The sequence below is a fragment of the Oncorhynchus tshawytscha genome, linkage group LG14 (genome assembly GCF_018296145.1).
Source record: "Oncorhynchus tshawytscha isolate Ot180627B linkage group LG14, Otsh_v2.0, whole genome shotgun sequence".
NCBI lineage: Eukaryota > Metazoa > Chordata > Actinopteri > Salmoniformes > Salmonidae > Oncorhynchus > Oncorhynchus tshawytscha.
In genome coordinates, this window is record NC_056442.1 from 41,782,891 (window position 1) to 41,810,367 (window position 27,477).

Sequence of the window (27,477 nt, forward strand, 5' to 3'; positions counted from 1 at the left end):
TCAATCTCAAGTCTCATAGAAAGGGTCTGAATACTTATGTAAATAAGGCATTTCTGTTTTTTATTTTGCATAAATTTGCAAACATTTCTAAAAGCCTGTTTTTGCTTTGTCATTATGGGGTATTGTGTGTGCTGCAGATTTCTGAGGAGTTTTATTATTTAATACATTTTAGAATAAGGCTGTAATGTAACTGTTAGATGAATTTAGTAACTATGTGTTCATTAACCAATTCAATTAAACTACTCCATCTGCTATATCAGGATTTGTAGGATACTGATAGAAATGAAGACAGACAGAGGCCCAGTCTACAATAGTACAATACTTAAATGTTTATTCACGGGAACGTTGTGGTCATAAAACTATGTACATTGGTTTATATACCTCACATTTCGTCAAAAATGTCCCTCCTCCTCTCAGATACAATGGCAATATAGTTCACAAGCCTTCTCACATTGTCTGCCACCTGTTAAACAATCTACTACAAGCCCAAGGTCTCTCCCCTCCCTGGGTAGGGACAGAATGTCCTGTAAGGAACACAGTATTCCAGCCGGTCTGACGATAGCTCCATTAGTTTCTAACAAGGAACAGAAAATCCTTGTTCTAATTCTTGACTAAAACTACACCTTATTTTCAGTATTATGATTATAATAAGATTCATACATTCATACAGTAACAGAGTAGTATTCTGTTTAGCAATAATTCAAAGCTAAATGTATACATAATTTAGTCATTATTCATAAAAATCCCATAACAGTAACAAAATGTGGAAAAGTGAAGGGGTACATGCTAAAATCACCTCTGACTACAATGATTATGTAATGTGATTTTTTTTAAATGAATGTTCACAACATGTAAAACACATTCTGATTACAAGCATATTAAACATTTTCATAATACAGATTCAACAATCCTGCATTCCGTTATATTGTACAAACACTACATAGACTTAAAACCTATGCATCTGTTATCAATCTTTAATATCATCATGTGAATATAAATGTTATAATCATCTCTTTGAAATATACTTAAAGTGACATTTTTCAGGCAGAGGGCCAAAGGATGGCTAGGTGGTATGCTTGGGACCACCAACAGCTACAAACATTTTCCAAAGTGACAATCCTAATCTATCACCAAAAACAAAAACAGGGCATCACAGGAATAGCGAAAAATCCATGTTATGTCTAGATCTTTCTCAGTCCATTGAGTTTATTCCCACAAGCCAGCAGAGCCCGACCACCTCACTTCTGAAACTGGGCTCCGAAAATGTCCTCATGGTACCTCTTCTGGATCTGCAAATAAAGAAACAAACCATAAAAGCATGGTAAAACACTGTCCACTTACTACAGTATTGGAACTAGATTAAGAGGCATCATGGCATTCATATTAGTTTTCATATTAATGATTGAGAGGAAAGTGAACCAACCTTTAGTTGGGTCAGGTATTCTCCTGCCTGGGTGAGGGTGATGCCAAGCTGGCTGCTCAGAATCTCCTGTACTGCTAGAGTAACTCCCTGGGCCATGTTCACACCCCCACACACATAGAAGTGACCCTCCTTCTGGTGCAACACACTGAGCACCTCCTCTGCCATCCTCTCCCTCAAGACATCCTGGACATAGACCTGCTCACACACAGAGGCTAAAAGTTAGGAATAGGAGGCACAGTACAGGGAAATAGGAACAATTTTAATCTTCAATCTTCCATTGAATCTCAAGCCAATCTGATTCAATCAAGCTTTTCAAACACTCACTCAGTACATGATTTGTTTCCAAATGATGCAACAGTACCTTTGGGAGACCTGGCTGGCGGGAATATGCGTTGGTAACACTCTTCAGGACCCCTTGCCTTCTCATCTCCAGTGTCTCCTCTTTGTATAAATGGTCAGTCTCCGAACTCTGGCAGCCAAACACCAGGCTCATAGGACTTTCAGAGAACTCTGTCAAGACAAAACCATAGCCCTTAAGGTCAGAGAGCTTGTATCAACAGACATACAGACAGGCACACAGACAGGCACACACACACTACCTGGGTGTTTCATGTCGTGTAGCCGTTGTTGCCAGAAGCTTCGGAAGGGCGCGATGCCACTGCCAGCCCCCACCAGAATGACTGGAGTGCTGGGCTCTGCTGGGAGGTGGAACCCACCTGAACTGTAAACAATAACACATAATCAGTTAGCTTCACTTTAAATAACAATCTCAATTAATTTGACTGGGGAGAGGCTACAACCTAGCATTTTGTGCAATTGAAGAGTGTACCAGCCTAGTGACATACAGTATGTTACAATATGTTCTATACCTGTAGATAAAACATGGTACCAGGTCTCCTTTCTTAATGGTATCCAGCCAGGTGCTGCAGACCCCGTGGTGAAGAGGACCCTGTCCATCTAGTGTAAGACCATTACAGAAAAATACAGTACAGTTACTTTCCCAGCCAAGAGATAGCAGTTCAAATTCCTTTCAAAGCATTTGATAACTGCTGTATTGTCATTTCTAAGTTGATTTGCCCTGTCCTGTACCTTGGATGAGAGTGTTTACTGAATGTTAAAAAAAAGTCAAATCTAATGTTCTGTACCTTGTGTGTGATAGTTGAGCACTGTCAGAGTGAGATGTAGCTCGTTGGGGTGGAGCTGAGGTGAGGAGCTGATGGAGTAGAGGCGGGGCTTGAGCAGAGGCAGCTGGCTGAGGAGGAAGGCTGCAGAGGGTTCTAAAGACGGGAACTCCTCCAGGACTTCCAGGAAGTTGGGAACACGGAACATCTTCCAGGTCGTGTACTCCTGAGAGTCCTGACGGCAAATGAAGACAGAAGCTAAATAACTTGCAAAATATCTGTTGATATAATTTTTGGGAAAGAGCATAGGCTTACACAATGATTTTTACATTTTCGTCAATTCCAATAGGTGGTACGTCAAAACCTCTTCTTTCATGATATATTTCATTTTTATTTCAAAGGCAATAATGAACACTAGTCCTGGAGACAAACAGAAGTTACCTTTGCCAAGGTCAGTAGACGCTGTCGGTGCCCTTCCTGTTTCGCCAACTGAGAGAGCTTGTGGAGGAGGTTCTGAGAGGGGGGCGTGGTCACATCCAGGAAGTAGGTGAGTGCCTGAGACAAAGGGCATGCTGGGATTCGTCCAACAGTCTGCCAGTTTTTCTCATCATCTTTTGGGAAATAGAAATGCAGAGTAATCTTAATAGCGGCAATCTTTCGAAGACGTGTCTTCCTCACAAAAATCAGATTTTACCGTGGTTACCTCAATCAGCACCATTATTAATGAATAGTGTTGTACCTCGGCAGGTGTCAGAACGGTATTCCAGTCGTAGGCACTGGTTTGTTGGGGGCATATGGGGAAGGAACTTTAGGATGCCAGCCACCAGTTGAGGGAGATTCCCTGGGAAAACACCAACATGGTCTCCTGGAGCAAAGTTCATGACCTCTGCACTTCTCTCCCTCTCCAACTCCACCAAAATGGTGGACCGGCTAGAAACAAGAAAGACAATGCTGAATTAAACCCTGTCAAAATTGAGTCCTGTCAAAAACATTGAAAGTATTGCAATAATAACATGCTAGATGACAAGAACTGAACCTTGAATGGGGGCTCTGTAGATTATGTTTCCTCTTCAGTTTCATAGGGAAGACAGTTTTAGAGTGAATGGCCGAAAGTGCTGTGAAAGAGACAATGAAAATTATCACATACAACTGGCTGACTGAAATACAAGACTAGTTTATAATGCTTTATATTGCTACACCAGTCCCTTGTCAAATGTCCATCCCCTGGTCCATGTGTAGTACCTGTGATGCGGTCCTGGGGGCAGCTCTCCACTGCTACGCGGTGTCTCAGTGGGTCCCAGGCCTCGCAGAATCGCTCTGCCCCAGGGAGCTGCAGAATCAGCTGTCCCTGGATGTTGAACTCCTTATAAGCATCCTGGAAGCAGAGAAAGGGTCCTTAGGCTCAATGATTCAAAACACTACGTAGATCAATATGATATGCAAATGCTTGAGAGAGTAAAGAACATAACAGGTCTTTTTTGTAATGATACTTGAGCATATACTGTAGTAGACATACCAGGAGTATGTTAATATGTATGCTATAAAATATACTGCAAACAGGATCGTCGACACGTAGCTAAGATCCACTTTTAAGAGTGTGACATCCTCCCTTGTCCGCCTACCTTGAGAGCGGTGAGAGCCCAGGCAGAGAAGGCCTCCTCCTGTCCGTTCAGTTCATCCCCCTCTCCAGTGGGCGTCACCCGCTCTGCCCCCAGCTCCTCCAGCTTGGCATCCACGGCATGGGCGAATGCACAGAACTGTGGGTACATCTTCGAGCCCAGCCCAAACACACAGTACCTGGGGGAGGAGAGGGGACATAAGACCAGTTTCAAAACTAAAGAGGTGTCTGAGAAACTGCAACTTCATCAAATGAGTACATCTTAAAGATATGTACGTGCCTTCGGAAAGTATTCAGTCCCCGTGACTTTTTCCACATTTTGTTAGGTTACAGCCTTATTCTAAAATGATTAAATTGTTTTTTTCCCCCCTCTATCTACACGCAATACTCCATAATGACGAAGCAAAAACGGTTAATTTTTTTGTGCTAATTTATACCAAATTAAAAAACAGAATTATCACGTTTACATAAGTATTCAGACCCTTTACTCAGTACTTTGTTGAAGCACCTTTGGTAGCAATTACAACCTTGAGTCTTCTTGGGTATGATGCTACAAGCTTGGCACACCTGTCTTTGGGGAGTTTCTCCCATTCTTCTCTGTAGATCCTCCCAAGCTCTGTCAGGTTGGATGGGCTGCGTTGCTGCATAGCTGTTTTCAGGTCTCTCCAGAGATGTTCAATCGGGTTCTAACTCTGGCTGGGCCACTCAAGAACATTCAGAGACTTGTCCCGAAGCCAGTCCTGCGTTGTCTTGGCTGTGTGCTTAGGGTCATTGTACTATTGGAAGGTGAATCTTTTCCCCAGTCTGAGGTCTTGAGCGCTCTGGAGCAGGTTTTCATCAAGGATCTCTCTGTTCTTTGCTCTGTTCATCTTTCCCTCGATCCCGACTAGTCTCCCAATTCCTGCCGCTGAAAAACACCCCTACAGCATGATGCTGCCACCACCATGCTTCACCGTAGGAATGGTGCCAGGTTTCCTTCTGACGTGACGCTTGGCATTCAGGCCAAAGAGTTGAATCTTGGTTTCATCAGACCAGATAATCTTGTTTCTCACGGTCTGAGAGTCTTTAGCTGCAGAGATGGTTGTCCTTCTGGAATGTTCTCCCATCTCCACAGAGGAATTCTAGAGCTCGGTCAGAGTGACCATCGGGTTCTTAGTCACCACCCTGACCAAGGCCCTTCTCCCCTGATTGCTCAGTTCAGCCGGGCGGCCAGCTCTGGGAAGAGTATTGGTGGATCCAAACTTCTTCCATTTAAGAATGCTGGAGGCCACTGTGTTCTTGGGGACATTCAATGCTGCCAGAATGTTTTGGTACCCTTCCCCAGAACTGTGCCCCGACACAATCCTGTCTCGGAGCTCTATGGACAATTCCTCCGACCTCATGGCTTGATTTTTGCTTTGACATGCACTGTCAACTGTGGGACCTTATATTGACATGTGTGTGCCTTTCCAAATCATGTCCAAACAATTGATTTTACCACAGGTGAACTCCATGGATGATCAATGGAAACAGGATGCAAATGACCTCAATTTCAAGACTCATAACAAAGGGTCTGAATACTTATGTAAACAAGTTATTTCTGCATTTCTTTTTTTGTTGTTGCAAAAAAGTCTTAAAACCTGTTATTTCTTAGTCATTATTGGGTATTGTACGTAGATTGCTGAGGATTAAAAAATATATAAATAATTTAGAATAAGGCTAGAACGTAACAAAATGTGGAAAAAGTCAAGGGGGTCTGATTCCAAAGGCACTCTACATGTACAGCCCAATACGGAGAGGACAATGCAGAGAGAAATGCTTGAGATACTACTTACCTTAACTTGTTCCTGAGATACTGCAAGGAGAAAAGCTGTTTCTTAAAACTCTAGAGAAAGAAATATTAACATGTGTTGAATATTGAGACATTTTTACATTACATTTTTTTACATTTTATAAATGTGGGGGAAAATACTTGTATCTTCAAAATACAGAAACACAAAAACACACCTCTCCATTTCCAGGGGAGTCTCCATTCCCAAAGGTGCTAGCTACCACAATCAGAAGGCTCTCCTGTTCCATGTCACTGAAGTTATAGTCCTCCATACAGAGCAACTTTAAAGATATACAGAGAAGCTTTAGTTAACTTTGTAAACATTCTGGGCAATTTTGAGGACATTAGTGACTTAAGACAGCAGATTGTACATTATACAAACATTATACAAGCACATCTACTTGCTAACTCCCCATTATGTGTTCTGTAAATGAACTCTTACTGAGCTGAATATAGTCCTCACATACATATAGATTCCAATTAAACTAGAGTTTTACATTTATTCACAGTGGTTAACACACACAAATGCCCTGAAGCACATTAGACTGAGGCAGTAAGCCCTCTATCTGCCTTAATAGAGATGAGATAGATCTCCTACCCTGGAGTTGAAGGCACCGTTTAGCATGGAGTTCAGTCTCTGGGCCAATGTCTGTGATTTCCCTGTTTCAGTAGCATACAGAACAGTGCAACGCACCCTTTTAGCCAGCACTCTGCTCATGAGGGTGGAAGAAAAGAGCGCCGCCCTATAGGAAGGAACCAGACATGAATGATAATACTTTGTAATATATTATGAGCATGGCTTAGCTCAACCTCAACCATTATATGCATTTACAATGGCTGGCGAAAGTTTTCACCCCCTTTGGCATTTTTCCTTTTTTGTTGCCTTACAACCTGAATTTAAAATAGATTTTGGGGGGGTTTGTGTCATTTGATTTACACAACATGCCCACCTATTTGAAGATGCAAAATATTTATTGTGAAACAAACAAGAAATAAGTCAATACTTTGTAGAGCCACCTTTTGCAGCAATTACAGTTGCAAGTCCCTTGGGGTATGTCTCTATAAGCTTGGCACATCTAGCCACTGGGATTTTTCCCCATTCTTCAAGCCAAAACTGCTCCAGCTCCTCCAAGTTGGATGGGCTCTGCTGGTGTACAGCAATCTTTAAGTCATTCCACAGCTTTTCAATTGGATTGAGGTCTGGGCTTTGACTGGGCCATTCCAAGACATTTAAATGTTTCCCCTTAAACCACTCGAGTGTTGCTTTAGCAGTGTGCTTAGGGTCATTGTCCTGCTGGAAGGTGAACCTCCATCCCAGTCTCAAATCTCTGGAAGACTGAAACAGGTTTCCCTCGAGAATTTCCCTGTATTTAGCGCCATCCATCATTCCTTCAATTCTGACCCATTTCCCAGTCCCTGCCGATGAAAAACATCCCCACAGCATGACGCTGACACCACCATGGGTTTGTGCCAGACATAGCGTTTTCCTTGATGGCCAAAAAGCTCTGTTTTAGTCTCATCTGACCAGAGTACCTTCTTCCATATGTTTGGGGAGTCTCCCACATGCCTTTTGGTGAACACCAAACGTGTTTGCTTATTTTTTCTTTAAGCAATGGCTTTTTTCTGGCCACTCTTCCGTAAAGCCCAGCTCTGTGGAGTGTACGGCTTAAAGTGGTCCTATGGACAGATACTCCAATCTCCGCTGTGGAGCATTGCAGCTCCTTCAGGGTTATCTTTGGTCTCTTTGTTGCCTCTCTGATTAATGCCCTCCTTGCCTGGTTCGTGAGTTTTGTTGGGCGGCCCTCTTGGCAGGTTTGTTGTGGTGCCATATTCTTTCCATTTTTTAATAATGGATTTAATGGTGCTCGATGTGATGTTCAAAGTTTTGGCTATTGTTTTATAACCCAACCCTGATCTGTACTACCCAACCCTGATCTGTCCACAATATTGTCCCTGATCTGTTTGGAGAGCGCCTTGGTCTTCATGGTGCCGCTTGCTTAGTGGTGTTGCAGACTCTGGGGCCTTTTAGAACAGGTGTATGTATAGTGAGATCATCTGACAGATCATGTGACACTTAAATAAAGTCCACCTGTGGGTAATCTAAGTAATTATGTGACTTCTGAAGGTAATTGTTTGTACCAGATGTTATTTAGGGGCTTCATAGCAAAGGGGGGGAATACATATGCACGCACCACTTTTCATACATTTATTTATTTTTTGCATTTTTGAAAAAGTAATTTTTTCATTTCGCCAATTTGGACTATTTTGTGTTTGTCCATTACATGAAATACAAAATAAAAAATAAATTAAAATTACAGGTGCAATGCAACAAAATAGGAAAAATGCCAAGGGGGATGAATACTTTTGCAAGGCACTGTATAGCTATGTCAATGATAAGATAAGGACTGCATTATAATTTATAACTCATCATGAATGTGTTTATAAATCATTACAGATATGGTTGTCATAGTCCATGGAAGATTACCTGGCCACCGCTTTGAAGCTGATCTGTTGCTTCTTCAGGCACATCTCTCCATTTCTCCAGACATGGGTCATCCAGGGGTCAGGCTTTGAACAACAACAACAGTCACAGACAATCCTATAGCAACTGCCCTGTAATTCTGTAAGGTGGACCTTAACCAGATGAATTATATAGCCTATATATTATGCACAATACAGGATGGTGTCTCAGAACCTACCTGGTAGTAGAAGAAGGGAGAGAGGATGTAGTTGACCATCTCCTGGTGGAAGATGGGGGTGAGAGAGCCAGACATGGGAGGAACCAGCCAGGCCCAGTCTGCAGGGCAGCCACCGCGCAGCCGGAACTCTGTCTCCAAGTGCTTCATGAAGGACTCGGCTGCAGAGTGGTGGTCTGTGATGGTTACCTTGTTTTTCTGCAGTGTACAGTAATGAGACAAAAGGAGTGCATTTATCTCAAGGAAAACTCCAGATGACGGCTGAACCATTGTCATTGTAGTGTAGCATCCTTTGGCAAAATAGCAAAATAATACTTTAATGTAGGCAAACTTAAATCAGTTTTACGTAATTTCTCCCAGCATGTTACATGTGCAACCAGAGAGAAAAACATTCTAGACCACCTTTACTCCACACACAGAGACGTGTACAAAGCTCTCCCTCACCCTCCATTAGCAAATCTGACCAGAACTCTATCTTCCTGATTCCTGCTTACAAGCAAAAACTAAAGCAGGTAGTACCAGTGACTCGCTCAATACGGAAGTGGTCAGATGACGCAGATGCTAAACTACCGGACTGTTTTGCTAGCACAGACTGGAATATGTTCTGGGATTCTTCCAATGGCATTGAGGAGTACACCACTTCAGTCACTGGCTTCATCAATAAGTGCATTGATGACGTCGTCCCTACAGTGACCATATGTACATAACCCAACCAAAAGCCATGGATTACAGGCAACATCCGCACTGAGCTAAAGGGTAGAGCTGCCGCTTTCGAACCCAGACGCTTAGAAGAAATCCCGCTATGCCCTCCAACAAACCATCAAACAGGCAAAGTGTCAATACAGGAATAAGATTGAATCCTACTATACCGGCGCCGATGCTCGTCAGAAGTGGCAGGGCTTGCAAACTATTACGGACTACAATGGAAAGCACAGCCATGAGCTGCCCAGTGACGCAAGCCTACCAGATGAGCTGAAGGACTTTGATTCGCGATTCGAGGCAAGCAACACTGAAGCATTCATGAGAGCAACAGCTGTTCTGGATGTCTTTCTGATCACGCTCTCTGTTGCCGATGTAAGACCTCTAAAAAGGTCAACATTCACAAGGCCGCAGGGCCAGACGGATTACCAGGACGTGTACTCTGAGCATGTGTTAAATCAGCTGGTAAATGTCTTCACTGATATTTTCAACCTGTCCCTGACCGAGTCTGTAATACCAACATGTTTCAAACAGACCACCATAGTCCCTGTGCCCAAGAACACCAAGGTAACCAGCCTAAATGACTACTGACCCGCAGCACTCACATCTGTAGTCATGAAGTGCTTTGAAAGGCTGGTCATGGCTCACATCAACACCATTATCCCAGACACCCTAGACCCACTCCAATTTGCATACTGCCCCAACAGATCCACAGATGACGCAATCTCTATTGCAATTCACACTGCCCTTCCCACCTGGACAAAAGGAAGACCTACGTGAGAATGCTGTTCTTTGACTACAGCTCAGCGTTCAAAAACATAGTGCCTACAAAGCTCATCACTAAGCTAAGGACCCTGGGACTAAACACTTCCCTTTGCAACTGGATCCTGGACTTCCTGATGGGCTGCCCACACACAGGTCGTAAGGGTAGGTAACACCACATCTTCCACGCTGATCCTCAACACGGGGGCCCCTCAGGGGTGCGTGCTCAGTCCCCTTCTGTACTCCCTGTTCACCCATGACTGCATGGCCAAGCACGACCCCAAAGCCATCATTAAGTTTGCTGATGACACAACAGTGGTTGTTATCCTGGACGTGTGGTGCCAGGATAACAACCTCTCCCTCAACATGATCAAGACAATGGAGATGATTGTGAACTATAGGAAAAGGAGGACCGAGCACACCCCATTCTCACCGACAGGGCTGTAGTAAAGCAGGTTGAGAGCTTCAAGTCCCTTGGCGTCCACATCACCAACGAACTGTCATAGTCCAAACACACCAAGACAGTCATGAAGAGGGCACTACAATGCCTATTGCCCCTCAGGAGACTGAAATGATTTGGCATAGGTCCTCAGATCCTCAAAGTTCTACAGCTGCACCATCGAAAGCATCCTGAATGGTTGCATCACTGCCTGGTATGGCAACTGCTCTGTCTCCGACCGCAAGGCACTACAGAGGGTAGTGCGTATGGCCCAGTACATAACAGAGGCCAAGCGTTCTGCCATCCAGGAACTTTATACCAGGCGGTGTCAGAGGAAGGTCCTAAACATTTCCAAAGACTCCAGCCACTCTAGTCGTAAAATGTTCTCTCTGCTACCGCACGGCAAGCGGAACCGGAGCGCAAAGTCTAGGTCCAAACTGCTTCTTAACAGCTTCTACCCCAAGCCATAAGACTCCTGAACAGATAACCAAATGACAACCCGGACTATTTGCATTGACCCCCCGATTTTTACACTGCTGCTACTCTGTTTAATTATCTATGCATAGTCACTTTACCTCTACCTACATGTACATATTACCTCAATTACTTCAACTAACCTGTGCCCCGCACTTTAAGTCTGTACCAGTACCCCTGTATATTGTCTCGCTACTGTTATTTTAGTTTTGCTCTTTAATTATTTGTTATTTTTCTATTTTTGTCTATTTTTCATTTTTATTTGTATTTATTTATTGTTTACTTCAGTTTATCTAGGAAATACTTTCTTAACATGTATTTTTTTCTTAAAACTGCATTGTTGTTTAAGGGCTTGTAAGTAAGCGTTTCACTGTAAGGTCTACAATTGTACCTGTTGTATTCGGCGCATGTGACAAATTAAAATGGATTTGATTTGATTAGAAAATTGTAGGTATTTAAAAAAAAATGTAACAAAACAGCAACAACAAGAACATAACTTGGGATTTCTACTGGGAATAATATCATTCAAAAGGCACTCGTACATCTGAGCTATCTTTTTTGCAGGCAGGCGCATGGTAACAGTTGAATAAGATGAGAAAAAAGAATAACATGCCTTTGGATTGGCCCTGTATATGTGAAGGTTACCTGGAAACTGTATATGACTGCAACATTGATGGTCACCAAGGCCTGGTCCTTCCACAGTGAGGACAGCTTGTGTGTCTCCAGGCCCATCCTGCGACCCACTTCCTGTACGGACAGGAAGCCAAAACATTCTCATCCATTGCATCATTGTCAGGTCAGCCAGAATTGTGTTGCAGAAGCGCGAAACAAGAAAACATTTTTAAACAGAAAATGAGATTTTTGGTTATTGCTGATGAGGTTTCCTCCTCCATTTCAAAACATATGCTAATCCTGATGAGCACAACCCTGTGCTGTAGCCATGGTGATTACCTATGAAAGTGAGTCTTACCTCCAAGATGTTATAACGCTGATAGTCACAGAAATCCCTCACGCCAATCTCAGTGCCCATGTACCAGCCATTAAAGGGACAGGCTGGGAATTCAAGTCCACCAATCTCCATCAGCATGTTGGACACCGCAGGCAGAGCATACCACTTCAGTCCTAGGTCTTGGAACCACTTATGCCTAATGACAAAAGATCAACACAATATATCTGATAATAATATATAAAAGAACATGCCCAAAAACACCACCACTAGGATAGATGTGGTTAGTTACTGTAGTGAATCATTCAGTCCTCAATGTGACATCTTTTTCATACACAATGAGTAACATACGCACAGTTGTGCTCACTCTACCAAAGGTGCTTGAGACACTTCACTCAATTCAGTATTGTGTCCAGTGAAACGAATGAAGGACCACTTTGGAGTGGTTAGACATTTAAATAAAAGAAAATGGTACAGGTCATTGGGCCCTCCTAGACCTGGCTTTGGGAAACTATTTGGATAAAGGAATGTTGCCTTGCAGACAAGTTCTATAGAGCTCTTCACTCTCTCCCATTCAGCTCCGTTCCTCAAGAGCTCCAGACGGCTGATTTAAAAACAACTATTTTATAATTCAAGCTCTTGAGCAACTGTGGGCAATGGTTTAAATTTACCCAGGCAGCTACATAACACATTGACTTAATTAGATAACTACTACTTAAAAACATCACCATGGCTATGGAGGTGTGATGGTCTGAATCCTATGTATCTCTGATGAATGCAAACAATGGCAAATCTAGTATGGAATCAAACGGATTTGCATACACGCGTGTCATAACATAACTGTTATGTAGTGGTATCGTAACCAAGCAACATCTCTTTGCCAATGAAAGTCATTGTATGTAGTGGAATAGCTATGATAACTCTGCAGGCATGACCTTGTATTTGTTCTCAAAAGTGTGTTTAGATAACCATCCAATAGAAACCAAACAAGTCACTCACTGGGGGTGTTCCATGGAAACCTCCAGGATCAGGTGTGGAGGGATTTCATAAAGGTCTGGGTCCTCCCCGTTGACCTGCAGGACTAGTGGCAACACATCGAAGAGGCCGTATTGAGGTTTCCATCCAAGCTGGATACAGATCTTTAAGAACACAGGACAAAAGTAACTAACTTTTAAAAATGTATCTTTTCAAATGAACACATACAGTATCTGAGCTCTATCTTAGATGTTTGAATGGACGTTATTGAAATAGCTGGGGTAGAGCATGGTGGCTATAGCTACTAGATATAGTACCGTAGTGAATTCTACACTGGATGGGTCTCCCTGGATACTGCCATCAGGCATCTGGTAACCTGCATACTTCAACAACTGGCTGTTCCACACCCGGAAATCATGCCCATCTTCCTTTCTCGGAGGAAAGACGGTAATCGCAGACCTGAAATAAATAAGACACAAGAAGAAGATCTGTAATAACATACGGACAAACTAAAATACTCATGGAAGGACCTTGAAAAACTGTCCCTTAACAAAGTGAATGACCTATAGCAGGGTTCTGTAACGCTTGTCGTCTGGGGAAGGAGAGGAGGACCAAGGTGCAGCATGGTAAGTGTTCATATTTTAAATATTTTAATGAGCACTGAAAACAAAACAATAAACAACCAACGAATAGTCCTGTACGGTGCAACACAACACTAAACAGAAAATAACCACCCACAAAACACAATGGAAAACAGGCTACCTAAATATGGTTCTCAATCAGGTGCAACAAATGACAGCTGCCTCTGATTGAGAACCATACCAGGCCAAAAACAGAAATAGAAAATCATAGACAAATTAACATCGACAACCCACCCAACTCACGCCCTGACCATACTAAAACAAAAGACAAAACAAAGGAACTAAGGTCAGAATGTGACAGGTTCCCCAATATGCAGCCCATGGGCAATTTGATTTGTTTTCCGAGGAAGAAATGTATAAATAGCCTAATCATTTTTGTTGTTGACATAAAAGACTAATACAGTCACTAGGAAATCAGCTCAAATCAGCTTAATGCATAAATAGAGAGGCATATGTGATCGTATCCCAATGTAATCAAGGTTTGAAATGATTCTGTTTTTCTCAAATACTATATCTGTTTGGGATTCTTACAGTCAATATGCAGCGTACAAATGATTTATAACTATGTTCTGGCCCCCCGACCATCCGCTCAAGGAAAAATCAGCCTATGGCTGAATGTAATTGGGGACCCCTGACCTACAGTATTGCCCTCACGGAGTAAAGGGTTGAAGGTTCAAGTCAAGGGCAAGAAATAACATGTGATACAGATGTATTAGCAGAATGTATTTTACAATTGTACATTTACATTTTTGTATTTTAGCAGACACTCTTATCCAGAGCAACTTACAGTTAGTGAATGATTTACAGTTAGTGGAACAAACCTGTAGTTTACATTTTACACATTTCTAACTTCACACAAAGTCAGTGGTGTAAAGTACTTAAGTAAAAATAATACGTAAATACTTAAGTTGCTTTTGGGGGTATCTGAGCTTTACTATTTATACTTTTATTTCACTACATTCCTAAAGAAAATAATGTACTTTTTACTCCATACATTTTCCCTGACACCCAAAAGTACTTGCTACATTTTGACAGGAAAACTTATCGAGAGAACATCCCTGGTCATCCCTACTGCCTTTGATCTGGCAGACTCACTAAACACAAATGCTTCTTCATAAATTATGTCTGAGTGTTGTCAATAAAAAATACAAAATAAAATTGTGTCACCTGGTTTGATTAATATAAGTAAGTTGAAATTATTTATAATTTTACTTTTGATACTTAAGTAACGTTACATTTTAGTAATTCCATTTACTTTTGATACTTAAGTATATTTGAAACCAAATACTTTTACACTTTTACTCAAGTAGTATTTTACTTGGTGACTTTCACTTTTACTTGAGTCATTTTATATCAAGTCATCTTAACTTTTACTCAAGTATGACAATTGAGTACCTTTTCCACCACTGCACCGAGTTGAGAGTTTTCCTTTGAAGAGATTATCTTTGTGTTTTCTGCCCTCTGCCTATGATCTCATACTTCCAATCCTTTCATGTTTCACGAGGAATGCTGCATTAGTTAGGCTACCTCAGAAAGTAGGGCTGTCGGTCACCTAGGACTAGATTCAATCCGTGCGTCTAAAATGCACGCTATAGCCCGATTTAAATTGAAAGCCAATGTTGCTGTGTTCGCTGAGACTTCATTCACGTTAACGCTGCATATGATTGCTCAATAGAAAATGACATTTCAATTACAATCGCGCTATAATGCGGATGTTCCACGCAGCGGATTTAATTTAGCCCCTTTTCTTTCTGTTTACCTTAGGTTTCCTCCATTTGTGGCAAACTGTAAGTGTTCGCACAGAAACTGGAACATTTCCTGAGTAGTCTTGCAATTTCTGGCATCAAACAGCTGCAGAACAATCCAAGAAACATGTATCATTAATTAGGTTAACCTACACATAGAACACACACGCCCATGTGCATGCATGAAAAACACAAACAACAATAGATACTGAGATTGATACCAATAGATAATGAGAAACATAAATGTATCTCTTCTGCCTTGTATGTTTTCTTACTTGTAAATTGGACCACTGAATCCTGCCGATGCATCTTGGGGCGTTCCTCCATGCTTGCCGAGCACCAAACGCTAATTCCTCAACAGTCAATTGATAGGTTCCTGTGGAATCTATCTCCATGGTAATTTCCTCCAATCTGGCGAGGTGGTGTTCAATTTTGGGGCTATGCATTTGGGATTAAATTAGGATATGTGTAAATCATGGAAAACAAACAAATAGTACAATATAGAGGGGCTAAAATATTTTTCCATTACAAACATTTTGTAAGGCCCACATAGATGCTTCATAAATTATCTATAAACAAATTCGTACAATATGCTATAAAGGCTAACTGGAGTAACTATTTTCCCATACAGTCATAATTTATGAAGCATCTACGAAGGCCTTGTACAGTAAAGGGTTTATAAAGGCTCTTAAATGAACGACAGAAAATATAGGCTACAAACTATAAATGCCTATAAGGCATTAAACAATATTGCATTATTAACCAACAGTGTGTATTTGACAGATGCTACACTTAGTGGTGTCAGGCAATGGGTTGAACACATTTGGAATAATAATAATAATCGTCATCGTCTTTAGAGAAGAATTACACTTATTACTTACATTTTGAAGGACTTGTAGTATTGGTTGATTAGGTCGATAGCCTGAGGTAGGATTTCAAGAGTAGAAACTTTGGGACCGCGCACTAGAGCCTTCGGAGTCATGACAGAACCTTCACAAACTTTTGATGTGCATGGTTGGTTCTGTATTTTAAATAAAATAAGAGCGTTTCAATTAAAAGCCATTGCTTTATTGTATAGTGTTCAATCTTTTATGAAATAGAAAACACTACAATTCAGGCGCAGCTTCATATTTTGAGCAAAAGAGCTAAACAAATAAATTGCGGTACAATACCACGCCACACACAAAGCATCATAAACTGTAAACGCACCTTGACTGCCTGGTGGTGCAGCATGTCTTTGAGACTTGAGCCATCCTTCACGTTACGCACGGGTATAGAAAACGGACACCTGTTGGCTCTCGTTTCCCACTATTTGATGAACATACAGGAGAAACGGGTTAAACTTATGTCGCTTGCTTTAAGCACATTTTCTACATTTATTTCGTCTGTAATCTCAATTCTTACCTTATTTGGTTTAGTCTGGTGAGACAGTTTGGTTTCGTCATCCTGAAGCAGCTTCATCTTCATAATTGTAAAATAAATGCAGTTCATTATCATATTTGGAAATGCCATTTATCTAAATGATTCAAAATGTAAGTGCTTATAGGTTATTTTACTTTGAGTTAAATAATTTTAAGTTCATTGAGTAACAAACAAATATTAATATTTTGTTTGATTAAAGTAAAAAAACAAATGTTAAAGTTAAAATGTGCTCAATAGCTTTCAGTGTTGTGGCATAAACTCTTAAAAACGTTCGAATTTAAATTATATAGTAATCCCGGTATTAATTCTTACCTTGAACTCAAGGTGAGGTGAGCATCAATTCCTCTCTGAAATTTTTCCTCCGGAGTTTTTTCCATTTATACCTGCCTGTAACGAAACTTGGGCAGGCTTATAGGGACCTGCCCCTGTTGTGTTACAGGCAGGTACACTATCATGAATTACAAATAACATTTTTGTGGCCAGCTTGTTTTTGAGGTAGGTCTAATTGAGGTAGGTCTAATCTAATCTGGCTTGGTTTCAACACATTGTTTGGCAATCCCCATTAGAAATTAAAGACTGTAACAAACAGGTGGGAAAAATCCCTTTAGAAATACAATATTGAATTCCCACAGATCTGTTGAGGCATTCATTAAATATGCAGTACATTCATTACATGACAAGACACAGCAGATGGATCAACGGAAATGCTGTGTTTTTGCAATAAATTGTATTTTTGTAAGACATTTCTCACATAATTTCACGTTTTCTAGTTTTGGATGACAACTGCAAAGCGTAGACATCAAATCAAAATAAAATGTTATTTGTCACATACGCCGAATACAAGCCCTTAACCAACAATGCAGTTCAAGAAATAGAGTTAAGAAAGTATTTACTAAATAAACTAAAGGAAAAAGGAAAATAAAAAAAGAGCACAATAAAATAATAAGAGTCTATATGCAGGGGGTACCAGTACCGAGTCAATGTGCTGGGGTACAGGCAATGTAAATAGGCCACTATGTAACAGAATATAACATCATAAAAAGGGTAAATCGACATGAATTCAATCACTTTTTGAAAGCATCATTTCATTACAAGTTTGCCCTGTAATCAAGCCAGGGATGATGTCCAGAAGTATTGTTGTTTCCCGGAGCATCAGGGAAATATAGTTATGCGTTTGATGTCATGAAAAACACGACAGCTTCCTGGGTTGCATCACCTACATGTACAAGGTACCAGGAAAGGGAGGGTGTATTTGAGAAAAGTATTTCCTTCTGATTTGGAGCCATGCTTGTACAAGGAAGCTCTTGGGTGTTAATTAAGTGCTTCTCTCACATTGGTTACTAATTGCCTTGCTCAATTTTTAACTATGTGGCGTGAGTATATTTTTGGAAAGGAATCAAGGAAGTTGGACAACATCTCATATCCCCATTCCTGAACTCTGAGAGTTATTCTGATACAACCTGATCACCTGCACCGTGTTGGTGTGTGAGTCAAGACTGAAGCATCTCCAGATGAGATATACCTGAAGGAAGACAAGAGAGTGGTGTCGTCACTTCTTGCCACTGGGGGAAAGTAATAAATACATAATGGGCCAGGACAAAAGTTTGGTTCATTTTAAATTATCAATCAATCAATCCTAATGTGACTTTGATTTAAAAGGATAAGCGCCTAGACTGGTGCAAGAAATATGGTGGAAGGAAACTCTCGTTCATGTTTATTTTAATTTTATTTTACCTTTATTTAACCAGGTAGGCTAGTTGAGAACAAGTTCTCATTTACAACTGCGACCTGGCCAAGATAAAGCATAGCAATTCGATACATACAACAACACAGAGTTACACATGGAATAAACAAAACATAGTCAAACAGTAGAACAAAAGAAGACAAAAAGTCTATATACAGTGAGTGCAAATGAGGTAAGATAAGGGAGGTAGGCAATAAATAGGCCATGGTGGCGAAGTAATTACAATATACAGTGCCTTGCGAAAGTATTCGGCCCCCTTGAACTTTGCGACCTTTTGCCACATTTCAGGCTTCAAACATAAAGATATAAAACTTTATTTTTTTGTGAAGAATCAACAACAAGTGGGGCACAATCATGAAGTGGAACAACATTTATTGGATATTTCAAACTTTTTTAACAAATCAAAAACTGAAAAATTGGGCGTGCAAAATTATTCAGCCCCCTTAAGTTAATACTTTGTAGCGCCACCTTTTGCTGCGATTACAGCTGTAAGTCACTTTGGGTATGTCTCTATCAGTTTTTCACATTGAGAGACTGAATTTTTTTCCCATTCCTCCTTGCAAAACAGCTCGAGCTCAGTGAGGTTGGATGGAGAGCATTTGTGAACAGCAGTTTTCAGTTCTTTCCACAGATTCTCGATTGGATTCAGGTCTGGACTTTGACTTGGCCATTCTAACACCTGGATATGTTTATTTTTGAACCATTCCATTGGAGATTTTGCTTTATGTTTTGGATCATTGTCTTGTTGGAAGACAAATCTCCGTCCCAGTCTCAGGTCTTTTGCAGACTCCATCAGGTTTTCTTCCAGGCTTCGAAGTTTGACCAGGAGCACTCACTCCAGTTAGAGGGTGCATTATCAGGTATTGGAGCGTTGAGAGATGACGCACAACAACGGTTTCTGCCATGAAACCATGATTCCAATAACCTCCGCGGTCTAAATAACTGTAAAGTACGTCGCCATCAACATGACTACCGCTACAATCAACCTGTTCGCTACGTTCCTGCACCCAACCCACAAAAAGTGTCAGAGCACAAGGGTAACAAAGGGTTGAAGGACGATCAAAACGTAGACCAATGTTCTCCAGAAGTTCCACTACGTGAAGAACTAAAGCGAGAACAATTTGTGAAAAGGGTAAAAGATAAGTCACCCAACCCACAAAAAGTGTTCCACCTTGAACAGAAATGTTCAGTCTAGCTACAATCAGTAAGAAGGTTAGAGACCTAACCAATCAAATTACCCTTGACAATAGCGACATTGGAGTCACTCAGAGTGCAACACGTGGAAGGGTATCTCCAGTGCACTCTTCCAATGGTTAACACACATGTTACTAATAAATAGAATCCTCCATTCAGGAGGAAAATTATTAGAATCATTAACCACGATCACACCACGTATGACTGGTCCAATACTTAAAGAGTACTTCCGTCGTGAGGTTAGCTCCTCCGTGGAAAACATAGCTATGAAAGAGACTTCATACCTATCGCCACTACAATAGTGGAAGACACAGTGACCTGTAGTAAAAACGACTACAGACTCCCTCGACACCAATTCTGGCTGACCTCCAGGCATTGACCTGAATATGACCTATTTTGTATATATTTTGTTTATGCTCCCATTCCTTTTCGGTTCAGTTCCTTTGACACTTAGGAAGTGATAGAGCCATAAACAAAGTCCCCATACAACCATCACTTAGTGCCACAACACCGCACACATCACGTCGTTGCGAACGACCACTCCATTTTGTGGGGAATATGTCCACTAACCACAAATCTAAACGGCCATACCTGGAAACAGTCCTGATTGACTGCTTAACTTGTCATCCGCTAATTGATTCGGGTGCGACAATATCACTCACCTCTCAAACATTGTTTGATGATCTCAAAAAGGCTTTGAAGCCAACTAAACGTTGGTTAAAAGTGGAACGATGCGATACTACACTTCGAGGGGTCACTCAGACTACCTCGCCTCTCACATTGAGAGTTATGCTGAAACTACACTTCAAGGACGTATCGCTCGTTCACCCTGTGTATGTTACCAGCCTCAAAACTGTAACCCTGCTACTTGGAGCAGACTTGATGAATCAGTTACTCCCATTGATGGATTGGAAAACCAACCAGGTATGGTCACAGGCCACCGTGCCTTCTCCACTGACCACACTGTCTTCCTCTAATGCTAGCTGCAACGCAGTCATTCACGAGGGGTATCTGTCGAAAGCAGCCCTTGGGAAAAAGACGTTTAGAAACCTCTTGGGGCAGAATCCGATCCAAGGAGATTACGATATCTCGACACATTCCATCAGCCAACTTGATTGATCATTATATTCATGATATCGAGCCAGCTGTCTCTGTGAATAGCAACTTCCCTCCTCCTTGCAGTCATGCAATACGGTAGTTGAGATTAACTCCTCTTGCGCTTCGGACACTTCCGCAAGCACTGCTGCCGTATCAACAAGAAAAACATTGATGCGCAGAGTATACTCTGCTTCCGTTGATACACCTTCCTCTTTGTTGGGGACTGTCACCCCTTACAATGACACTAATGGCGTCAGTCCAGCAACTGACCCGATGACTCCCACTGGTGAAACACTTTGCGATATCACAGACCGATATCCTCGTCTCAGTTCGCAGGTACTGAAGAGGTTGCCACACGCGGACGCGGTGGTGATCGAAATGCCTCTAAAGCCACTGAGCGTTTTGAAGCACAAACACCAGGAGATTTGGTTGAAAGGTTACAGCCATTCTCATAACAACGCGGCCGTTGACAACTCGTACATAGGGTCCGACCTTTTCGTTTGCGCCTCAGACACCAACACCACTGGCTGGTGGGGGGGTCCGGAGACACAAAGGGGGTGAATAGTAGCCCAGACCCATGATGAGCCTCATCGAGGCCGGTGAGGGGGTTGAGACTACGGACAACACCGTACGAGGCCGCCAGAGCATAAATCAAATCTAGTTGTAAACTCCCCTATGAGAACAGTGAGGAGCAGACAGGCCCCTAGACGGGGATTATCTTAGAACACATCTAAGATAGTACTGAGGTGTACCACACTGGTCGTAAAGGAAGTCCAGTGGACTTGTCCACCTCCAAAACAAATGGCAACAATAATCATTCCTTGCCATGTGTAGGTTCAACTATAATAGAACTAGTAAAATGCTCCAATCATGTGTTCTGGTAGTATAATATTTCAGAATAAATCGGTAGGATAACTGGTCCCTTTGAGCACCAGTACCAATACCAGCGACAGTCAGTCTAGCTACAATCAGTAAGAAGGTTAGAGACCTAACCAATCAAATTACCCTTGACAATAGCGACATTGGAGTCACTCAGAGTGCAACACGTGGAAGGGTATTTCCAGTGCACTCTTCCAATGGTTAACACACATCTTACTAATAAATAGAATCCTCCATTCAGGAGGAAAATTATTAGAATCATTAACCACGATCACACCACGTATGACTGGTCCAATACTTAAAGAGTACTTCCGTCGTGAGGTTAGCTCCTCCGTGGAAAACATAGCTATGAAAGAGACTTCATACCTATCTACAATAGTGGAAGACACAGTGACCTGTAGTAAAAACGACTACAGACTCCCTCGACACCAATTCTGGCTGACCTCCAGGCATTGACCTGAATATTACCTATTTTGTATATATTTTGTTTATGCTCCCATTCCTTTTCGGTTCAGTTCCTTTGACACTTAGGAAGTGATAGAGCCATAAACAAAGTCCCCATACAACCATCACTTAGTGCCACAACACCGCTCATTGGGGGATGAATGTAATTATATATATTTCATGAGTGTGTGTATGTTGTTAACATCTGCCTAAGTTACTGCCCAGATCATCCTGTCCAGTCCATCCAGACCAGATGGCGGGTCCGGAACGGCCCCAAATCCGGACACTCACGGCCCATCCTTGTGGCGGCATGCCCCGCTGTCAGGGAGCCTACCAAGGTAAACCACCAGAAGGAGGGGGGGCGCAACGGCGATCACCAACCAGGACATCCCCTGGCCCTCCCTGGGGTACTTTGCAGCTTCCAGGGAACCTACCAGGGTACATCACTAGAAGGGACCGCAACGCCGATCACCAACCGGACATCAACTGCCATCCTTGTGGTGGACTGCTCCACTTTCAGAGAAGCCTACCAAGTTCAATCACCAGAGGGGACTGCAACGATGATCTACAAACAGGACATCACGTGTTCATGATTTTATGTTGATTTGTAACTTGCAGGACAAACAAGATCCAAACCACCAGGGGGGGGGTGTGTGTGTATGTCATGACGTTGGCCTCTTTGGGTATAGCAAGCCCATCCCCCTCTCCCTGCCTCCCCCTTGCCTCCTTCAACTAGGCTGCTGTGTTCAGAGGTCGTAAATTCCTGAGAAGACCTCATGGACACAGTTATAGAGAGTAGTTTTTCATGGAGAACAAAGGAAATCCTTCCACCTCACAGAACTTGAGGTACGAACAAAATTCATGTTCCGGAGAAAGTATAAAAGATCGTGAAGAATCCAGCTACGAACTGGTCCATTTGTCACAACTTGGGAAGCTCATGGGAGACGGTGTGGCCACATTACCATAACGCTGTTTATATAATAGCCCCAGATATAAGGTTTACATCTAATTGTTGTATAAGATGAATGAGTGAGTATGTTTACACAATTTTACAATGTGATTTTGGACTGTTTAATGAAGGAAAACTCAAAAAGGGAATTGGATTTGAACTAAATCAGAGGACCGCCTCTGAGCCCAGTTTAGGGTCAGACATCCTGGGACAGCCCATTTCTGCCATTCCGAATAAAACCCAATTTGAGAAATTATCACCAGACCATGTTTCTCTCAATCACGGGAGTACAAAGGTTGTAGACCATTGCTGAATCTTTTAACCATACCACGTGGTTAAACTCTTAGACTATCGATACCGACAGAATGAGAACAAGTCTTTGATATTAATTACTCGTCTGCAGCTAGGAATTCGGTATCATTGAATGCGAAGAACGACAATCGCCGAAACTTCCATTCTATAACGAATGTCACTTTGAACTATCCCCTCTAACCAAGACAGAGAGAGAGAGATGGAAAATTCTACGAAAGACACAAACTTTTCACCAGCGATCAAGACACACTGAGCGTAAATATATATATTGTTTGCAATTGTTCCCGAATGAGTGAGCGTTCATGTGTAAAGGATTAGCATTTCAATTGTTATAGTTATCACTTTGTAGTGACTTCTTAGTCGACCCCCACTTCCCCTTTTTGTCTAACAAGCCGCCATGCTAGTTTAGCCCACTAGGGCGCATTTTCCTATCATTACATTTACCTTGTTTGTTTGTTTATGCATTTCTGTGAATTACTTAGTAATAAATAAATGATTTAAGACAATTGATGTATGGATAACTCAAAGTGAAGACTGGGTGAGGTCTGACTGGGTGAAGTCATAGTGAAGACATTAATCAGAATATTTTTCCTTGGTGCCACGACTTCCTAGTTAATTAGTTACGTGATTAATCAGTTGATCGTGTATTAACGAATTACAGTGAATCTTTGATAAAAAACTATCAGTCTTCAGTTAATGATAGTAAAGACACAACACCTGTGTCTAGGTGTTGTATTGTACTGAGATCTTGAGCCTGCAGCATTGCTTCCATTTGATCTAACCATTGCCCAAACTTAATGTAGCCATCTTTTCCTGCATATTTTGGAAACCATGGTAAACTCATGTACCAAGGCATTGGGTTAACAACAGAAGGACGGAAAATGTCAGCTCTACCAGGGTTCGGTTAATCTGACAATTTGTGCTGGGTAGTGTGGTAGGGGATCCCGCCGACTACGAATTACTAAACCCATTTCTTCCCTTACAGGTTCCAGGATCCTGGGCCACACCAACACAGACATCAGAGGGTCAGAGGTAAGTACAAAATTACAATGTTTATGTTAAATACAAATTATTATAAAATCTCCTTTTAACATTAGTACTCAAGTCCTGTGCAAGTAGCCCAATCCAGAGTACTTCATCCAGGTATTTGCGACCAAATCAGCCGGAGAGCGGGAGTGGGTACAACTCAATCTAGTCCGTTGTGCACTGTCCCGGGGTTTGCGACTGTATCGGCCAGAGTGTGGGAGTGGGTAGAATCTCGCAGTCCAGTTCGTTGGGAGTGGAGAGAGAATAGTTCAGATGGCGCAGACCAGTCCGGGTTTTACTCAAGCCACAAGCTTCCTCGAGCCTTCATGGTGGAGGAGATACTGAAATCAAATAAGCGGAGGAAACCTCCAGTGAATGACATTTCTTGGAATTCTGTCCACTAAATCACTTTTTTAAAATAAAAATTGGGATTCATAGGCTGAGTGTTTTGAATGTCACTTGATTGTTCAGGTGCTCGTCGAAGGATCCGTCCTTCAGTGAAGAGTCGGACTTCTGGAGTCATTGGTTGTCTGGACCTGCTGGGATGACAGGAGACGAGGACGCGCTGCTGCAGGAGCTGGCTGCCCACCAGGAAGGAGGCGGTCGACAGAGTTTCCACCCCCAAATCCAAGAGCCCTCGGGTGCGTCTGATAGTCTCTTTTTATAGGGCTGTAGGAATGGCGTTAGCAAATGGCTTTGCAGGTAGTTAATGCAGTGGGAGGTGTCATCAGGAAAGTTTGATTCAATATTGAACAAAAATCCATGCAATTAAATAGTCATCACACGTGATCATGCAGTACAATAGAAATAATCAAGCCCATAGAAAATAGCACACACAATTTTAAATATAGAATAAATATAAAAAGCACATGCAATATTAAATAAAATATTAAAATACTGTACTATTCACTCCGTGACATAGCCAAGAACTGTCAAAAAGCACCTAGGTCAGGTTTTCCGAACCCTTTTCTCTTGTCCATTCAGACATTTCACATTTTTGTTTTAACCCTAAACTGGCACACTTGATTCAATTAGTCAACTAATCATCAAGTTTTTGACTAATTGAATCAGGTGTGCCAGTTTAGGGTTAAAACAAACATTTGAAATGTCTGGGGGGGGACAAAGGAGAAGGTTGGGAAACCCTGACCTAGGCGATATGGCAGACACATGAACAACAGCCCCATTGATGAACAATAGCCCTATTGTTTCTTCAATCGATCGCCTTCTTTCAGTGGAAACATACTGTACAGTCATGCTCCACAGAACAACGTACAGGTGACATTTTGTTTTTCCTCAACGCCAATCAGCCCGTCAAAAGTTCAATGCCTCTGAACATTCAGGGCCATTGTCTCACCGGTCTGGTACCTTCATTACACACCCCTCCGAATGTATGGTGCCTTCAGAAAGTATTCAGACCCATTGACTTTTTAACATTTTTGCTGTGTTACAAAGCTGGATTAAAATGGATTTAATTGTCTTTTTTTTGTAAGCGATCTACACTAAATACTAACATTTGTAAAAAAAAATATCATGAAACATAAATCACTATCTTAGATAAGTATTCAACAGAGTCAATACATGTCAGATTCACTTTTGGCAGTGATTACAGCTGTGAGTCTTTCTGGGTAAGTCTCTAAGCTTTCCACACCTGGATTGTACAACATTTGCCCATTATTATTTTCTAAATTCTTTAAACTCTATCTAATTGGAGGTTGGTCATTGCTAGACAACCATTTGCAGGTCTTGCCATAGATTTAAGTCAAAACTGTAACTAGGCCACTCAGAAACATTGACAGTCTTCTTGGTAAGCAACTCACGTATAGATTTGGCCTTGTGCTTTGGGTTATTGTCCTGCTGAAAGGTGAATTCATATCCCAGTGCCTGTTGGAAAGCAGGTAACCAAGTTTTCCTCTAGGATTTTGCCTGTGCTTAGCTCCAATCCGTTTCTTTTTTATCCTGAAAAACTCCCCAGTCCTTAACGATTACAAGCATACCCATAACATGATGCAACCACCACTATGCTTGAAAATATGGATTGCAGTGCTCAGTAATGTGTTGTATTGGATTTTCCCCAAACATAACACTTTATATTCGGGACAAAAATGTAATTGCTTTGCCACACTTTTTGCAGTATTACTTTAGTGCCTTTTTGCAAACAGGATGCATGTTTTGGAATATTTTTTATTCTGTACAGGCTTCCTTATTTTCACTCTGTCAATTATTTTAGTATTGTGGAGTGACTACCATGTTGTTGATCCATCATCAGTTTTTCCTCCTATCATAGCCATTAAATTCTGTAACTGTTTTAAAGTCAACATTGGCCTCATGGTGAATCCCTTTATCTTTCTAGTGACTGGGTGTATTGAAACATCATCCAACGTGTAATTAATAACTTCATCATGCTCAAAGTGATATTCAATGTCTGTTTTTCTTTTCATTTTGTACTCATCTACCAATAGGTGCCCTTCTTTGTGATGCATTGGAAAACATTTCTGGTCTTTGTGGTTGAATCTGTGTTTGAAATTCACTGCTCAACTGAGGGATCTTACAGATAATTATGTGTGTTTACAAGGATGAGGTAGTCCTTCAAAAATAATGTTCAACACTATTATTAAACACAGAGACCATGCAACTTATGTGACTTGTTAAGCACCTTTTTACTCCTGAAAGTATTTAGGCTTGCCATAACAAAGGGGTTGAATACTTATTGAGTCAAGACATTCCAGCTTCTCATTTTTAATTAATTTGTAAAAGTTTTGAAAATCATAACTCCACTTTGACATTATGGGGTATTGTATGTAGGCCAGTGACAAATCTCAATTTAATACATTTTTAATTCAGGCTGTAACACAACAAAATGAGGAAAAGGTCAAGGGGTGATTGAAAGATGAACTTAGGTCCACACTGGTCGGTTGTAGTAATTCTGTAAAGTTGGTTGCCAATCACAAAATAAAGTCCAAAGAAGAAAAAGAAGCCTGAAGGAAGGAGGAGGGATGACGAGTAACGAATTTGGTTTACCGTTTTATCTGTGGATTAATTGTTGAAGTAGAGGACCTTGTG

The 27,477-nt window shown here is 41.5% G+C and overlaps 1 protein-coding gene across 2 annotated transcripts; it reads right to left on the minus strand.

Moving 5' to 3' along the window:
* Positions 1-544: 544 nt before the first annotated feature.
* Positions 545-17,128, minus strand: LOC112267222 (nitric oxide synthase, inducible). Of its 2 annotated transcripts, XM_024445443.2 has the most exons (26): positions 17,084-17,128; positions 16,754-16,810; positions 16,559-16,657; positions 16,231-16,370; positions 15,625-15,787; positions 15,364-15,455; positions 13,281-13,422; positions 12,988-13,127; positions 12,013-12,187; positions 11,688-11,789; positions 8,672-8,866; positions 8,458-8,540; positions 6,571-6,715; positions 6,149-6,253; positions 5,977-6,026; positions 4,167-4,341; positions 3,787-3,919; positions 3,581-3,659; positions 3,284-3,474; positions 2,986-3,155; positions 2,569-2,779; positions 2,293-2,380; positions 2,023-2,144; positions 1,785-1,933; positions 1,424-1,618; positions 545-1,289 (listed from the first exon to the last, which is right to left on the minus strand). In XM_024445443.2, the coding sequence occupies exons 2-26, from the start codon at positions 16,808-16,810 to the stop codon at positions 1,239-1,241; spliced, it is 3,252 nt and encodes a 1,083-aa protein (XP_024301211.1). In that variant the 5' UTR covers positions 17,084-17,128; the 3' UTR covers positions 545-1,238. The 2 variants fall into 2 exon arrangements, with proteins under 2 accessions (XP_024301211.1, XP_024301210.1); XM_024445442.2 differs by lacking the exon at positions 17,084-17,128 and having other exon boundaries at positions 16,754-16,861.
* Positions 17,129-27,477: the final 10,349 nt, after the last annotated feature.

Excerpts from the sequence above, each read along its gene's own strand:
- LOC112267222 (XM_024445442.2), bottom strand. The coding sequence starts at position 16,861 with ATGGCATTTCCAAATATGATAATGAACTGCATTTATTTTACAATTATG. Across the intron at positions 8,867-11,687 it reads CAGTCATATACAGTTTCCAG|AAAAACAAGGTAACCATCAC; the intron begins GTAACCTTCACA and ends TGTACACTGCAG. Across the intron at positions 3,475-3,580 it reads CTACAGAGCCCCCATTCAAG|CCGGTCCACCATTTTGGTGG; the intron begins GTTCAGTTCTTG and ends TCTTGTTTCTAG.